General features: G+C 52.2%; 1 protein-coding gene across 2 annotated transcripts in view; it reads left to right on the top strand.

The window, feature by feature from the left end:
• Nucleotides 1-350: 350 nt before the first annotated feature.
• The window catches only part of Atp2a1 (ATPase sarcoplasmic/endoplasmic reticulum Ca2+ transporting 1), a 17,575-nt gene continuing 1,173 nt past the window's right edge, over nucleotides 351-16,752 (top strand). For both annotated transcript variants that reach the window (XM_038347517.2, XM_042054995.1), the window contains exons 1-20: nucleotides 351-468; nucleotides 765-782; nucleotides 1,130-1,212; nucleotides 2,553-2,657; nucleotides 3,643-3,781; nucleotides 5,384-5,464; nucleotides 6,158-6,243; nucleotides 6,429-6,726; nucleotides 6,864-7,030; nucleotides 10,821-10,909; nucleotides 11,156-11,258; nucleotides 11,473-11,604; nucleotides 13,548-13,673; nucleotides 13,775-13,993; nucleotides 14,929-15,264; nucleotides 15,385-15,605; nucleotides 15,703-15,905; nucleotides 16,097-16,182; nucleotides 16,263-16,396; nucleotides 16,539-16,656. In XM_038347517.2, coding sequence (XP_038203445.1) covers nucleotides 351-468; nucleotides 765-782; nucleotides 1,130-1,212; nucleotides 2,553-2,657; nucleotides 3,643-3,781; nucleotides 5,384-5,464; nucleotides 6,158-6,243; nucleotides 6,429-6,726; nucleotides 6,864-7,030; nucleotides 10,821-10,909; nucleotides 11,156-11,258; nucleotides 11,473-11,604; nucleotides 13,548-13,673; nucleotides 13,775-13,993; nucleotides 14,929-15,264; nucleotides 15,385-15,605; nucleotides 15,703-15,905; nucleotides 16,097-16,182; nucleotides 16,263-16,396; nucleotides 16,539-16,656 — 2,862 coding nt within the window. The remainder of the gene's footprint in view (nucleotides 469-764; nucleotides 783-1,129; nucleotides 1,213-2,552; nucleotides 2,658-3,642; nucleotides 3,782-5,383; nucleotides 5,465-6,157; nucleotides 6,244-6,428; nucleotides 6,727-6,863; nucleotides 7,031-10,820; nucleotides 10,910-11,155; nucleotides 11,259-11,472; nucleotides 11,605-13,547; nucleotides 13,674-13,774; nucleotides 13,994-14,928; nucleotides 15,265-15,384; nucleotides 15,606-15,702; nucleotides 15,906-16,096; nucleotides 16,183-16,262; nucleotides 16,397-16,538; nucleotides 16,657-16,752) is intronic.

Below are 16,752 nucleotides of genomic sequence, written 5' to 3'. Positions count from 1 at the left end.
ACATCCCAGGCTGCAGGCCCACTGTTCTTCTCTGTCAGCAGAAATCTCTCTCTCTTCTGACCCCTCCTGCTGGGGTCTCAGCCAGCCAATCCCTGATCTGGGGGAAGGGGGAGCCTGGCCCCCCCACTCCCTCATAAGGACCAGCTGGGGGCTGGGGGGGTGGCCGGCTGCTGCAAGTGGGACTGGGGTCAGAACTTCGTGGAAGGAGGAAGAATCTGGGGGGGGGGCAGGCGAGAAAAAGGAAGGAGCCCAGATCAACAGGCAGGTGGACACACGGAAGACGTTCCCCCTCCAGTGAGAGGCCCCTAAGAAGGAATACATCGCCCCCTGGGCCCCAAGAAGGGAGCACAATGGAGGCCGCACACTCCAAGTCCACAGAGGAATGTTTGTCCTTTTTTGGGGTGAGCGAGACCACAGGCCTTACCCCAGACCAAGTTAAGCGGCATCTGGAAAAATACGGCCCCAATGGTAAGTAACCCTCAGAGGAGAGGCAGGCATGGCTGCCCTCCCAACCCCGCTAGTGGGAACTGCTTCCTCCGGGGTCTGCATGGATGAGTGGGGCAGTTGTTGGCTTCTTGCAGGAGGGGCAGGATACTAAAGAAAACAGTTTTGCCATCTGGAGTTTGGGGAGGTTTTACGGGGTGACCTTGAACTTCAGATGCCCTTTTGATAGCCTGAGCTCTTAGCCGCCAAGATCTGAGTGTGGGGGACATGAGGCTGAACCCCTACTAAATCTGTCCTTTTCTTTTCCCCCCCCTGAATAGAGCTCCCTGCTGAGGAAGGTAAGTTACCTGAGTCTTGAGCCCCCTGCTAAATGACACCCCTGGTGTGTGCCCCATTCCCGGCTCCCTGCCTTCTCCTTTCTGAGACCCACAGCATTACCTAAAAGGCAGATCTCTTCCCTAGAGCTCGGTGTCAGACATCTCCACATGCTTTTTCCTTGAGACGTCCCAGCCTTGAACAATTGCCACAGATCTGAAAAGCCTTTTTGGCTGTTTCATCTTTCTCTCCTATCAAACTAGGCTGGTTCAGGGCAGACTAGACTCTGGACCCAAGACCATCCAGAGCCATAGACCCTCATCAGTTTTAGATTGTAACCCCTGGGACTTCTCTTCTCCCCTTCCCCCAGGCAAGTCCCTGTGGGAGTTGGTGGTAGAGCAGTTTGAAGACCTGCTGGTGCGGATTCTTCTCCTGGCGGCCTGCATCTCCTTCGTGAGTGCCGAGGGCATTTGGGGGCTCTGACCATCCTAGATGCCCTGGGCCAAGCCCTGAACACCCTATTCTCCAGGCTGGAACTGGGGGCGGGGTGCTGATTTGCTTCCTCCCCTGCAGAGAGGTTTTATTTTAAGCCCTGAGAGCGTTCTCAGCCAAAACACTGAAGCTAAGCCACCCTCCCTAACCCGAACCCTCCCTGCTTCAAGGGCTTCAAGGGCTCAGGTTACCCCCTAAGCACAGGGCTCCTAGCTTCGATGTGGGATGCAGCATCCACTGTGGGGGGCCATTAGTACGCCCTGCCTGTCCTGGTTGGTCCTCACTCTGCTTCTCTAGTCCTGCCCCGCCCTCTCCAGCTTGTGATGTTGATTGGCCAAAAGAAAGGCTTGCTTGGAGAAGTGGGGAAGGTGTTGCTGGTACAGTGGTAACTACCAGTGTGCCTTCTAGCCCCTTCGACCCTCTACACACCCACCCCTCAACTGTCTCCAGACTTTACCACATCCTGCTTCCATTAGGGGCTGGCATGTGGCTCCTACTTCTCTTTACCCGGCCTGATTCATCCTTACCTCTTGGTGTCTCCAGCCCCTCAGAGCCTTTGCTATCCCATCTCCTTGTGAACATCTCCAGTGTTCACAGCCCCGGCTGCTGGCTCCTGTCACCCACTGGTCCAGCAGTTCATCTTGCATTTTAGAATTTCTTTAGCATCCTACCTGGAAAATAAGGCCTAGGAGGCAAAAAGCATAAAGCATCCATGGAGGCCCCACGCACCCTTGCGTCTAAGCTGGCAGCCTCCCTTCTCTCTCCTCAGATTTGCTCCTTGACATTTGCCTGTGGCTGCTGCCTGGCAGTGGCAACAGCTGGGGTGGGGTGGGTGCTGGAGGCCTGTAACCCTACTCCCCTCCTGTTCTCTCATGAAACTGGAGCTTCCATGCCTTGCTAAGGGAGGGCTGTGGGTGGGCTGGGCCCTTCGAGGACCATAGGGATTTTCCTTTTGGGCTTGGGTCCCTGTGGGATGGATGTGGCTGAAGGGGTAGTTGACCCTGGGTGTCCTGGGAAGGTTTGCTTACAAGCCAACAGCTTGGTCAAGGATACCTGAAAGCTTTCCCGGTTAGTGTGTGTGTGTGTGTGTGTGTGTGTGTGTGTGTGTGTGTATGCACGCAAGCGTGTATCTGCACTGCCCATTTGCACAGCATCACAAGGATGGCTGGGAATGTGTGTACAGAGTCCTGCAGAGTCCTTACACTCCTATACATCATCTGACCTCCGCAGCGTTCTTCAAAAGCCTTCCCATTTCTTTCTTTAGTCACTTGGGGCCTTTGTGGTTCCCCCTTCCCTCTCAGGTGCTGGCCTGGTTTGAGGAAGGCGAAGAAACTGTCACCGCCTTTGTGGAACCTTTTGTCATTCTCTTGATCCTCATTGCCAATGCCATCGTGGGGGTTTGGCAGGTTAGTTCTGACTCCTCCCTGCTTGGGTCTCAGCACTGGGCAAGGGGCCAGACCTCCTTCCCATCCCCTCCTCCTTCATCATCTCCCCTGGCTGTGCCCACTCCTCTGGTCTTCTCATTCAGTTGGGAATAAGCCGGAAAAACTCATGTTTACTGCGTGACCCTGAGGGAATTCTCCATTCCCTAAGCCTGTTTCCTCACCTGGAAACTAGGAATAGTAAGCTAGGTGTGGTGGCATACACCTACAGCACTCCAGAGGCAGACGCAGGAGTTCTAGGCTAGCCTGCACTACAGTGTGAAATTCTGTCAAAAAAAAAAAAAAAAAAAAAAACAACCTATGCAAGGTTGAGCACACTTGTAATCCTACTACAAGAAGGAAGGACAGAAAGGGGGTGAGGTCAGATGCGGTGACACACTGCCTTTAGTCCCACAGTTGCAGGGGTAGAGGCTGGTGGATGTCTGTGAATTTGAAGCTAGCCTGGTTTACATAGAGAATCCCAGGCCAGGCAGGGCTACATAGTGAGCCCATTTTAAAAAGAAAAGGAAAGGAAAGGAAAGGAAAGGAAAGGAAAGGAAAGGAAAGGAAAGGAAAAGGAAAACAAGACTAGTTTGATTTCTTTCTTCCTCTGACATTACCGGTTTACTTTTCTTGTCCCTTGCTTTCTGTGTTTATTTTGTTGTTGTTGTTTTGTTTTTGCTTTTATGAATTCCTTTCTTCTTGGTCCAAACCCTGTTTTTAGCCACTGGCAATGTTTTCTAGAACAAACACATCCCTGCTGTGTGTAGGGTTCCTCTGTCCACCTCTTGTGCTAGCTGGACCTGCATGAGCCAGCCTTTTCTGCAATGTCCTTCTTTCTGCTAGGATCCCAATTCCTGTTCCTCCATCTGCTTGTCCCTCACCCTTCCTGCTTGACCCAGACCAGCCTCCTGCGGGTCCAGGACCTTCCTCCCTCTCTGACTCCACTCTTGTCTGCTCTCTTCCTTAGGAACGGAATGCAGAGAACGCCATTGAGGCACTTAAAGAGTATGAGCCTGAGATGGGCAAGGTCTATCGGGCTGACCGAAAGTCAGTGCAAAGGATCAAGGCCAGGGACATCGTCCCTGGGGATATCGTCGAGGTGGCTGGTAAGGGCTGGAATGGGTGCTTCAGGGGGGAAGCCTTGAGTCTGAGGCCAAGAAGAGAGCAGGGGACCTGACAAACCCAATCCTGGATCTTTGAGGATGACAGCGTCTTTGCTTCTCCTTCCCAGACTCCTCAGGGGTCACCCCAGGACATTCAGGCCACAGCGCCCCTCCCTGCTAGAGTCTCAATAGGAACAGCTAGTCCTGTCCCTGAGGCAGCAGACAGACCCCCGTCCCCCCTCCCCTCGGCCAACACTTGCAAGCAACAGGTGGAAGCCAGTCCCTGCCAATGGCCCCATCTCCACCCCTTCCCGAGCCTGGCTCCCCTCTCCTTCCACCCACCACAAGCTTGGTCAGCTTTCAGTCTTGACCCCTTAGTGCCCTTGAGGCCTCTCAAAGGGGGAAGGAATGGGAGTAGAAGGGAGTGGGGGTGGAGTGGGAGGGGGGTGGACGACTACTCCCACCACCATGTAAGGTAACTCCTAGTCCTCCACCAGCTAAGAGCACGGGACCTGAGAGGAGGGCGCTCAAGGAGGGCCCTGCCCCCTCAGGGACACTTAATGCCGACTCAGGGAGGGGTGGTGCTGGCTAGCTAAGATTACTGGGATTCTGCCCCCTTCAGCGCTTTTTATACGTGCCCTGAGCAGGCCTTTCCACCTCCTTAGGCACCTAGTTTGGTGAATGTGTATGTCACACCATGTCACCCTCTATACCATGTTACCACCAGGAGAAGCCTAGGGTGGAGAGCTGGTGGGCTGGAGGCCCCATAGCCCTGTCCCAGGGCAGTTCTGCTATGGTGACAGTTTGGGGTCAGTGCCATGAATGTCTATAAATACCACTCGGGCTTCGGTGACAAGGGTGTCTGCCTGACTCCTTTGCTGACCCCCTCCCTCCTCCTGCTTCCTTTGGTACTGGCGGAGGGACCTTAGAAACCAAGAGAAAGGAAAGCAAGTGAACTTCGCCCCAATTCCACCTGTGAAACCAAGGTGGCTTTAGGCAGAGGCCCGAGGAGGTGTGCGTCTGTCCCCTAAAAGGTCTCTAGTCTGGCAGAGTGTCTTCCTCAGCCCCTGTCAAGGTGCTTTCACAGCCTGACTTCCCACTTCCCACAGTCAGGAATGTGCCCTCACACTTCCTCCCGACCATTCTTTTCGGCTTCATGCTCCACTTTTGATCTCACTTGGCCTGGATTTTCCCAGCATCCACCTTGCTCTCCCATCCTCCCAGTCACCCTCTTTTTCTCTGAGTTACATCATTCCGTGTCCCTCTTTACCTTTCTCTTGTTTCCCTTTCTCAGTTTTAGCTGGCTTGTCCCCAGCTTTCATCTCAGTTACCAAGAATACATTTAATGAGCACACACTACACTCCAGGGATCTTGGGAGCTTCCCTTCGCAGGCTTGCAGCCAGTGGGAAGAGAAAGCTTTTAATGGGGGAACACCAGGATAGTATCTCTGGGGTGGGAACGAAGCGGGGAATCTTGTGCTGAAGGCCTATGAGCAGCCGAATGCTGTAGGGGCTGAAGGATGGATGGTGTGAGGGAGGGAGGGAGAGACTGGGAAGGAAGGAAGGAAGCTCCATTCCCCGCTGAACTTGCTCCTTTCTCTACAGTGGGGGACAAAGTCCCGGCAGATATCCGCATCCTCTCCATCAAATCCACCACCCTCCGGGTCGACCAGTCCATCTTGACAGGTAGGCTGGCTCAGATGGGAAGGCATAGTGAGGGAGGAGCCAGGCAGGCAGCCAGAGGGAAGGTTTCGGATGGATGAAGAAGGGCATCCCGCAGTAGGGCCTCTCTTTAGTTCTGAGGTAGCATCATTGGTGTGGCTCAGTCTTCATTCTATCACAAGGGGCATTGGAGAGGATGTCTGTGACTGTTTCCGTATAGTTTTTGCCCTACACCTTCTGCATGGACAAAGGGAACTCACCCCCTACCGCAAATTGTCCTTTCCTCTCTAGCATCCTGAGAAGTCCTCGAATGAGGGATTCCAGGATAGGGTGGGGACTTTGGACCCTTTAAACTCTGGGAGGGAGACAGTGTAAACTGGACCCACAGCAGGAGGGCCTGAACCTCTGTCCTGGGTGAGGACTCCACACTGGCCGGCCCTCAGGAATGGGCTGTGCAGTTGATAAAAGCCTCACAGCCGCTGGTTTGTTTGATTTTCACCGGGACATGGGGAACAAATGGAAGTGAAGCGATCGAAGTCACACACTAGGCTTGGTCGGTGTCTTTTAACTCTAGAGGCAATGGACTTCCCACTTGCCCCAGTCACCTTCCTCTAGAGGCAAGACTGCCAGAGTGTTTGCGCGCTGATTGCGAAGTGTCAGAATGTTAGAGACAGAGACATGATGTCACCTGAAAACGCTCTGGTCCTTTCTCCATAGGAGAGTCTGTATCTGTCATCAAGCACACAGATCCTGTCCCTGACCCCCGAGCTGTCAACCAGGACAAGAAGAACATGCTCTTCTCAGTAAGCAGTCACATGACCACTTCTCAGTAAGCAGTCACATGACCACTTCTCAGTAAGCAGTCACATGACCAGCCAGAGGAGCTGGGTGTGGAGGGAATCATGGCAGCGGAAGAAGAGATGAGGCCCCTAGCCTGTGGCATAAGGAACACCTCTTGCCTGACCCTGCTCCTTCCTCACCTTTCCAGGGTACCAACATTGCAGCCGGCAAGGCCGTGGGCATTGTGGCCACCACTGGTGTGAGTACTGAGATTGGCAAGATCCGAGACCAAATGGCTGCCACTGAGCAGGACAAGACCCCACTGCAGCAGAAGCTTGATGAGTTTGGGGAGCAGCTATCCAAGGTCATCTCCCTCATCTGTGTGGCCGTCTGGCTTATCAACATCGGTCACTTCAACGACCCTGTCCATGGGGGCTCCTGGTTCCGGGGGGCCATTTACTACTTCAAGATTGCTGTGGCTTTGGCTGTGGCAGCCATCCCAGAAGGTAAGGCAACAATGTTTCAAGATAAAGTAACAATGACGGTCTGTGGAGAAGGTCCTCATAGCTTTGGTGGCTGTGATGAAGCAGCCACACTAGGTCTCCCTCCTCCTGGTTTGCTTACACCATCTCTATCCCCGTAGGGCTTCCTGCAGTCATCACCACCTGCTTGGCCTTGGGTACCCGCCGGATGGCAAAGAAGAACGCCATCGTGAGGAGCTTGCCCTCTGTGGAGACCCTGGGCTGCACCTCTGTCATCTGTTCCGACAAAACAGGGACCCTCACCACCAACCAGATGTCGGTCTGCAAGGTGAGGAGACATACAGGTGGGGCGACAGGAGCCCTCTGAAGACCGGCTTCTGTACTGGTGTGGCCGGGGAACTACTCTAAGGGACACTGAGTGCCACCCTTAGATCAAGCCAGGAGCCATGTTAGTTTGCTTTCTCTTTCTCTCATAAAACCCTCGCTAAAACCACCTTGGGGAGGAGAGGGTTGAGTTGGCTGGTGTGTCCCTGTCACCGTCCATCAGTGAGGGAAGCCAGGACAGGAACTCAAGCAGGAGCGGAGGCCGGAACCATGGAGGAAACTGCTTGCCAGTCTGCTTTCTGTTGTTCTGATAAACAGCGTGACCAAAAGCAACTTTGGGAGGAGATGCTTTGTTTCCTCTGTAGCTTCAGTCCATCACTGAGGGAAGCCAAGGCAGAGACTCAAGCTAAGGAGCCTGAAGCAAACACCACGGAGGAGCAGAGGAAGGCTGCTTACTGGCTTGTTCCCTCTGGTTTGCTTAGTCTGCTCTCTCTCTCTCCCTCTCTCTCTCTCTCTCTCTCTCTCTCTCTCTCACCTTTTCTTTTCTTTGATTTTTTTCGAGATAGGGTTTCTCTGGGTAGCTTTGGAGCCTGTCCTGGAACTTGCTCCATAGACCAGGCTGGCCTCGAACTCACAGAGATCCACCTGCCTCTGTCTCCTGAGTACCGGGTTTAAAAGTGTGCGCCACCACCACCTGGAATAGCCTGCTTTCTTATACACCCCAGGATCACCTGCCTATGGTAGCCTAGGCCTTTGCACATCAATTATTAGTTGAGAAAATGTCCCTATGCTAATCTGAAGGAGGCAGTCCCTCTTCCCAGGTAACTCCAATTGTGTCAGGTCAATAGCAACAACGACAACAAGAACAGCCATCCCAGTCCTCACCCCTGGGCTGTGTTTCTCTCTGATCCTCCATAGTAGCCAATTCAGGGACATTCTCTTTAACCTCACCTTTCCAGAAAGTAAACCGAGGCTTAGGGAGATTTAGGGGTTTACCAAAAGATACCAAGTTTATAAACAGTGGAGCCAAACAGAGTGGTGTCTGTCTGTTATCCTTGTACTCAAGAGGTGGGGGCGGGGACGTCATGAATGTGAGGTCTGCCTTGGCTGTGTACTTTAAGGCCAATGAAGCCCTGCCTCATGTAGTTTGGGCTCTCAACTACTTGGGAAGTTGGGATACAAAGATTACTTCCCCTGAGGAGTTCAAGGAACAGTGAGATTTTGTCTCAGAAAAAAAAGAAAAAGTAGCAGAATTGAGTTCCAAACCCAAAAACGCATGGCTCTGTAGCTTCTGTTGTGTGGCTAATACCCTGCGAGTGGCCACTTCATGACGGGGCCAGCCAGCCTGGCCGTACTGGTCCTGAACAGCGTCTCTTTAGGAAGTTTAAAAGTATATTTATTTCAGAGAGAGTGAATGTGCCGGGCGGTGGTGGCGCACGCCTTTAATCCCAGCACTCGGGAGGCAGAGGCAGGCGGATCTCTGTGAGTTCGAGACCAGCCTGGTCTACAAGAGCTAGTTCCAGGACAGGCTCCAAAGCCACAGAGAAACCCTGTCTCGAAAAACAAAGAGAGAGAGAGAGAGAGAGAGAGAGAGAGAGAGAGAGAGAGAGAGAGAGAGAGAGAGAGAGAGAGAGAGAATGTGTATTCATTCTCTCACCATGCATATTTCGGGGACTGAATTCAGATCATCAGGCTTGGTGGCAAGTACCTCTCTACCTGCTGAGCCGCTTAACTAGCCCCTAAACAGCCAGCCAGCCATTTCCCTTTTGCAAGGGAAGGCAGGTTCTCTTTATGTAGCTGGCCTGGAATTTGCTCTGTGGTCCAGACTGGCCTCAGACTCACAGAGCTTCCCTGCCTCCACCTCCTGAGTGCTGGGACTGAAGGCATGTGGCACCATACCCAGCCAGTATTCTTTTTTAAAACCGGAAAAATAGGTAAGATTACAAAATAAGCCACTGATTGAAATACAGCTATCAAAAATATTTTTAATTTAACACTATCTGTTTCTTTATTCAGAACAAGCCCCGGCAATGGGTCTAGTGTCTGAGTGCTGCCCAGAGTGAGGACTCAGGAAAGCCAGGGTGACAAACAGGCGTCTATGGTCCTGTCCTATAAAGCCACAACCTTGGTTTAGAGGTCTTTCTGTTTTGTTTTTCCATCAGGGTTTTTCCAAGGTTGTTTTGACCTGTCAGTCTCAAGAGATCCTCCCACTTTTGGCCCCCAATAGCTGGGACTACAGGCCTGTACCACCCCATTCAACCCAAAGCCATAGGTGGTACTAATTCTGATGTGATCTGTCCACTGTGTTCATAACTGGAAGGAAATGCTACATGTCGGGGAAAAAAAAGAGAGCTATTTTAATTTTTTATTGATTTTTTGTCCTCTAAGAATGTCCACCTCTCTTTCCCTCTCTTCCCAAGGTAGGGTCTCATGTAGCCCAGGCTGAGGCTGGCATTGAACTCCTGATTCTCTTGCTTCCAACTTTCAAGGGCTGGGACTGCAGACCTATGCTACCGTGCTTAGCTTCCCAGGCTCTTTCAGGTTTTAGCCACTGGTGCTCCTACCTTCCCTAAGCAGAGTTCTGTGGAATATTGTGACTTTAATATAGAATGACTTTTCTGTCGGACTGAGGACACAGCTCAGTGGCAGAACGCTAGCCTAGCATGCACAAGGCCCTGTCTTAGCCCCAGCACTGGAGGAATAAATGAATGAATGAGTGAATGGACAAAAGCCTGGTATAAGTAATCATGCCTGACACAGGAGGATTGCCAGGAGTTTAAAGCCAGCCTTGTGAGTTCCAGGAGAGCCTGAGCCCCACAGTGAGGTCTTGTTTCAAAAAGTAAATGAATGCTGGGCAGCGGTGGCACATGCCTCTAATCCCGGCATTTGGGAGACAGAAACAGGCAGATCTCTGAGTTCTGAGTTTGAGGCTGGCCTTGAACAGAGCCAGGACAGCCAGGGCTACACTGGATACCCTGTGTTCAAGAACCAAAAACCAAACCAAACCAAAATAAAACCACTCCCCAAAAATTGAACAAAAATAAAAATAAGTAAATAAATAAAAATTGAAAAATGACGTAGCCGGGCGGTGGTGGTGCACGCCTTTAATCCCAGCACTCGGGAGGCAGAGGCAGGCGGATCTCTGTGAGTTCGAGACCAGCCTGGTCTACAAGAGCTAGTTCCAGGACAGGCTCCAAAAAGCCACAGAGAAACCCTGTCTCGAAAAACCAAAAAAAAAAAAAAAAAAAAAAAAAAAGAAAGAAAGAAAGAAAAATGACGCTCGGAAGAACAAAGAATTTGAGATGGGATTGAGATGAAGTGGACCGTGTAGGCAGAGTGAGCCACTGTTCTGAGCATCATGTCCTTTGCTTGTCTCTAACACACAGGCTTCACAGCCAGAACACAGTCTTGCAGGATGTGGCTCCTGTCTCCCTATAAAAATGACAATGTCATAGGAAAAGGAGTCAGAAAGCTGCAGCACCATTGCTGGAGCTGCAGATGGAGCCGCTGCTCACGAGTTCATTGGCTCCAGTCCCCACCACACCCTGCTGTACACATCTGTGAACTGATCTGGAGAAAGCCTAGCATAGCCCTCAATAACTGGTTTTTAAGGTCACTGACAAGGAACATGGAATCACTGTAAAACCCTGGAGTGACAGGGGCCAGCACAGGTCAAGGAGAAGAGAACTGGGAGGGGGGGGTGTGCTGGGGCATTCGCTTAGTCTGAACTTGAGGACACCTGCGCTCAGGGATGGGAATGTGGAATATCATCATGTGGTCCTTCTCCCCCGCAGATGTTCATCATTGACCGGGTGGATGGGGATGTCTGCTCGCTGAATGAGTTCTCCATCACTGGCTCCACGTATGCTCCCGAAGGAGAGGTGTAAGTCATCCAGGAGTCTCCCCCGTGCTGTGTGTGTACCCCCACCTGCCTCACTTGGGATCTCCTGCTAGTCCCCCCTTCCTTTTCACTCCCTTCTTTCCCAACCTGTTCTCTCCCACCCGATCTTCCAAGTTCATCACCATATCCTCTTCCTTCCCAATACCTGTCTGCTTCTCTGTGCTGTCTGCATCTCACGTTCTGTTCTCCACTGTTTCTCTCCTGCCTTCCTTTCTACCTTGCTGCCAGTTTGAAGAATGATAAACCAATCCGAGCAGGGCAGTATGATGGGCTGGTAGAGCTGGCCACCATCTGTGCCCTCTGCAATGACTCCTCCTTGGACTTTAATGAGGTAACCTTCCACCCCCAAAGCCACCCCTTCCATGCCTGTGGCTCAGTCTGTGCTTCCTGGGCATTCCAGGAGGAAGGGGTCTTAGGAAGCGAACATACATTCGAGGGAAGGAAGCAGTTGGCTTCTTCTTGTTCCATCCAAATGAAGACGGGGGTGTTGGGTGAGGACGGGAGATCCAGGCACACACTTCCTCATCCTCCTCTGTCTATTTTAGACCAAAGGTGTTTACGAGAAGGTAGGCGAGGCCACGGAGACAGCCCTCACCACCTTGGTGGAGAAGATGAATGTGTTCAACACTGAAGTGAGAAGCCTCTCGAAAGTGGAGCGGGCTAATGCCTGCAACTCGGTGAGTCGGGGTGCCCTCCGCAGGCCTGGACCCCAGATCCAGCCAGACCCAGACAGACAGAGCCTTGTGTTTGTGCTGGGACCCCAACTAGGTAGGCAGTGGCTTCACCCACAGCTTTTCCTATCCAGGCTGAACTCTGGTGAAACTCCTTCTCCCCATAGTGATACGGTTTCTGTTGTCTGGCCATAATATCCTGGGAGGTCACTTGCTTTTGTGACTCAAGGTTGGACAGAGATGGACAGAAATCATGGTGTCGCCTGTTGGGTTGGCCCTAAGTTTAGCTACAGTGCTTTGGTTTCCATCAGATCTCAGGTCTTGTTGGGGGGTCTGGATTGTGCAGCCATCGATCCCACAAGATGAGGTCTTCTCCCGGGGGAACAAAGCCAGTGCTGCCACTCAGTGGGCTCTAGCTGTGAACACTTGCTGGTTTCTGAGTATTAGGTTACTTATATCGCTCTTTCTCGACATCTTCTTGCCTCAGTTTCCCCACTGCTGGCATTAACAGTGTGTACCATCATGGCTGGCTTTTCTTCATCTCTTCCTATACTTCTCTATTGGTACTAGGAAGTGCAACCCAGAAACTTACACATGCTAGGCAAATATTTCTTTCCTTTTTTTTTTTCTTTCTCAAGACAGAGTTTCTCTGTAGCTTTGGAGCCTGTCTTGGAACTAGCTCTTGTAGACCAGGCTTGCCTCGAACTCACAGAGATCCACCTGCCTCTGACTCCCGAGTGCTGGGATTAAAGGCGTGCTCCATCACTGCCTGGCTTAAAATTTTTTTATTGTTTCTTTAAATTTTTTCTCTCTGTATGTGCAAACTACACACTGCTGCTTTGTTTATTATGTCTTTGTATGTGGTGAGGGCGTATGATGTGTAATGGGGCACTGAGTGTACTGTATGTGGAGGTCAGAGAACTTTGGGGAGTTGGTTCTTGTCTTTCACCATGGCTTGTATGGTCATCAGGTTTGTGTGGCAAATGCTTTAACCCACTGAGCATCTGCTTTATTTAATAATAACAAAAAGGTGAAACTAATTTTTTTTTCCTGCATTAAGGATGAGTTTGAGGCTTCACGCCTGCTGGGCAAATGCTCTTTCGCTGCCACCTCTTGTTATGTTTATTTGGTTCTTTGGAGGTTTGTTTATTTGTATATAGTGCTGGAATTGATCTCCAGCCTCTCACATGCTAGGTTTGTGCTTTACTACTAAGTAAAGCCTTGGTCCCATCCACAATGTAGTTGGTAAATAGAGGCTCTCCTTTTCCTCCTCCTCCTCCTCCTTCTCCTCCTCCTCCTCCTCCTCCTGCTTTGTTTTGAGATAAAGCCTTGTTGCACATCCCAGAAGGTCGGTCTTGAGCTCACGGCAGTGCTCCAGCGTCTGTCTGCAAGTGCTGGGATTACAGGCATAGCTCACCATGCTTGGCTGTGGCTCTCATTCATTTTTCACTGTGTGCTGGGCACTAGGCTATGTGTTATTTATATTCAAATTAGAGGTACTTGGGAAGCAGAGGCAGGAGAATTACTGTAAGTTCAACACCAACCTGAACTATAGTGAAAGACCTTGTTTCAAAAAGAGCCCTGGTCGTACTGGCTGTTTCCCACGGGCACCGCATCGGGTGGTGCAGACTACATTTCTTCAGTCCCCGAGGGTTCTATTGGGTAGCAGCATGCAAGGCCACTCTGTTTCTGTTGCGCTTTAAACTGGACACCCGAGCTTTGGGTGTGGCTCGGTGGTAGAGCACTTGCCTAGCATGTGTGAGCCATGAGTTCTCTCCTCAGTACTACAAAACTGAAAATCAAACGGCCCACGGTGGCAGTGGTGCCCTGGAGTTTCTGCTTGTCATGTGGGTACCAGGTTTTGCTGTAGTCTCAGGCTGACACAGGCTCTACTCTGACATCCAGATCCTTTCGGACTGTTTTAAAGGGATCTGGTCTTTACCTCCCAGGTGATCCGCCAACTAATGAAGAAGGAATTCACCCTGGAATTCTCCCGCGACAGAAAATCTATGTCTGTTTATTGTTCCCCAGCTAAGTCTTCTCGGGCTGCTGTAGGAAACAAGATGTTTGTCAAGGTCAGAAGCCTTCTCTCTCTAACGTTGGGGCTCTTTCCTGTGCCTGTCCTCTGTACTCGGGAAGGCAGCAAGGGTCTCTGAATGCTGTTCTGGTTTTCTAGGGTGCTCCTGAGGGGGTCATCGACCGCTGTAACTATGTGCGTGTTGGCACAACCCGTGTGCCACTGACAGGCCCGGTGAAGGAAAAGATCATGTCAGTGATCAAGGAGTGGGGGACTGGTCGGGATACCCTACGCTGCCTGGCCCTGGCTACCCGGGACACACCCCCTAAACGAGAGGAGATGGTTCTAGATGACTCAGCCAAGTTCATGGAGTACGAGGTGAGCTAGCAAAGGTCTCTTTTCGTTTTGGGAATTGTGTTAAGGTGGGTTTCCCGATGGCTCCGTCTTCCCTGCCACCATCCTGCATCGAGTCGATGGCTGTGTACTATGAATGCCCAGCTCACAGGGCATTAAGGTATGACAGTTTTATGAATCGGATCTAACCTAGTCCTCAGGAGACTGAAGTAGGCCAGCCTCCACCACACAAGTAACCGCGAAAACAGAAGTCAAGAGAAGAGAACCACTTAGCCCAGTACTGTCTTTGTGTGGGACGGGCACCCAGGGCAGACAGGTGTGTGGTGCCCCAGCTGCATCTGCAGCCACAGTCCATGTTAACTGTGCTATGTAGAGCGGAGATGGTACTTACCAGAAGGGACTCTTTGTCACCCCGTGCAGTGTTTCAGGCAATGGATGTACTTCCCAATATAGGCTTCCCTCTTGCTGTGGACTCTCAACAACCCCAAAAACTCACTGTCTGCATTTGTGGGGATGGGGGTGGAGACCATGGCCTGCCAGCTATTGGGGATGTGCTCAGAGTGATGGGCCAGTGACAGGTTTGCTGAAAGGAGATGCTACCATGTAGTTTCTTTTTCTTTTCTTTTCCTTCTCTTCTTGTTGAGACAGTGTCTTGTTATGTAACCAGGGCTGGCCCTGAACTCACTCACGATCTCTTTACCTCCTGGGTGCTGGAATCACAGGTTACCAACCATGCCCAGCTTCAGCTCTCCTTTTTGCAGCAGGCCTTGGCATTGCCAGGATATGCAGGCGTTAAGGAAGGAGAAATGTCTCCTGCCTGTGCTTCCAAGGCCCTGCTGATGTCTAACACCTGGCCTCAAGGCAGCATGCTGTGGTTTTCCCAGCGCTGCTGCCATCTCCCTCTGAACTTCCTCCTGTTTGTCCTCAATCCCTCTTTGTCCTGTCACCACCCTTTCCAGATGGACCTGACATTTGTTGGTGTTGTGGGAATGCTGGATCCACCCCGCAAGGAAGTCACAGGCTCTATCCAGCTGTGCCGCGATGCTGGGATCCGAGTGATCATGATCACTGGGGACAACAAGGGGACAGCCATTGCCATCTGCCGACGAATTGGCATCTTTTCGGAGAACGAGGAGGTGACAGACCGTGCCTACACTGGCCGTGAGTTTGACGATCTGCCCCTGGCTGAGCAGCGGGAAGCCTGCAGACGCGCCTGCTGCTTTGCCCGTGTGGAGCCGTCACACAAGTCCAAGATTGTGGAGTACCTGCAGTCCTATGATGAGATCACAGCCATGGTAAGACGTTCCAGAGGCTGCCTGGGTCAAGGCTCTGCGTGTCCCCATGCATGGAGTCTTGGGAGGGGAACATAAGGCGTCTGGAATTTTGAGTTTCTCTCTTTCTCCTTTCGCCTTCAGACAGGGGATGGTGTCAATGATGCCCCTGCCCTGAAAAAGGCCGAGATTGGCATTGCCATGGGCTCTGGTACTGCTGTGGCTAAGACAGCCTCCGAGATGGTACTGGCTGATGACAACTTCTCCACCATCGTGGCTGCGGTGGAGGAGGGCCGCGCTATCTACAACAACATGAAGCAGTTCATCCGCTACCTCATTTCCTCCAATGTGGGCGAGGTGGTCTGGTAAGCAGCCGGGGCGGGCATCCAGAAAAAACAGGGCTGAAAGGGGTGATCATGGGACTTGGAACAGGACCAACGTATGACCTCCTTCCTCTGGTAGCATCTTCCTGACAGCCGCCTTGGGGCTGCCTGAGGCCCTGATCCCTGTGCAGCTGCTATGGGTGAACCTGGTGACCGATGGGCTCCCTGCTACCGCTCTGGGATTCAACCCACCTGACCTGGACATCATGGACCGTCCCCCCAGGAGTCCCAAGGAGCCTCTCATCAGCGGCTGGCTCTTCTTCCGCTACATGGCAATTGGGGGTGAGCAGGAAGGGACTCAACAACCCTTCTGAGCCCTTGGGACTGACCTTGTCCCTGATCCCAGCTTTTCCCGAGTCAAGCTGCCCAAAGGGGCCCCTTCCTTAGCCAGCTGTCTCCAGCTGTGTAAGGCCCGCCTGATACCTCCCACCTCCTCAGCCCTGACCCCAGCCCCCCTCTTCTTCCCAACACAGGCTATGTGGGTGCAGCCACTGTGGGAGCAGCTGCCTGGTGGTTCTTGTATGCAGACGATGGGCCTCACGTCACCTACTACCAGCTGGTAGGAAGATGGAGCGGTGGGGACTGGGAGGCATCCTGAAGGCTGTTGTGGATCTCAGACTTCTGTCTCTTCCTTTACAGACTCACTTCATGCAGTGCACTGAGCACAACCTTGAATTCGACGGCCTGGACTGTGAAGTCTTCGAGGCCCCTGAGCCCATGACCATGGCCCTGTCAGTGTTGGTGACTATTGAAATGTGCAATGCTCTCAACAGGTAGGTCCTTTCCACTTGGGTGGACCCTGATACGCCTTCCCGAGGCTGTTCTCTTGCCTTTCACCTCTCTTCTCCTGCCACTCTGCCTCACCACATCTTTCTGTGTATCCCTATCCCTCCATGTGCCTGGCCTTTGCCACAGCCTGTCTGAGAACCAGTCCCTGCTGCGGATGCCGCCCTGGGTGAACATCTGGCTGCTGGGTTCCATCTGCCTGTCCATGTCCCTCCACTTCCTCATCCTCTATGTTGACCCCCTGCCGGTGAGCCTTCTGTTACCGCCCCTCCCAGACTCCAGGGAGCCCAAGCAGAGCTTGTGACCACAGGGCGCTCACAGAGGAGGGCAGTGCCCAGCACTC

The sequence above is a fragment of the Arvicola amphibius genome, chromosome 1 (assembly GCF_903992535.2).
Source record: "Arvicola amphibius chromosome 1, mArvAmp1.2, whole genome shotgun sequence".
Taxonomy (NCBI): domain Eukaryota; kingdom Metazoa; phylum Chordata; class Mammalia; order Rodentia; family Cricetidae; genus Arvicola; species Arvicola amphibius.
The sequence above is the reverse complement of the archived record's forward strand: the minus strand, read 5'-3'. Positions and strand labels throughout refer to the sequence as shown.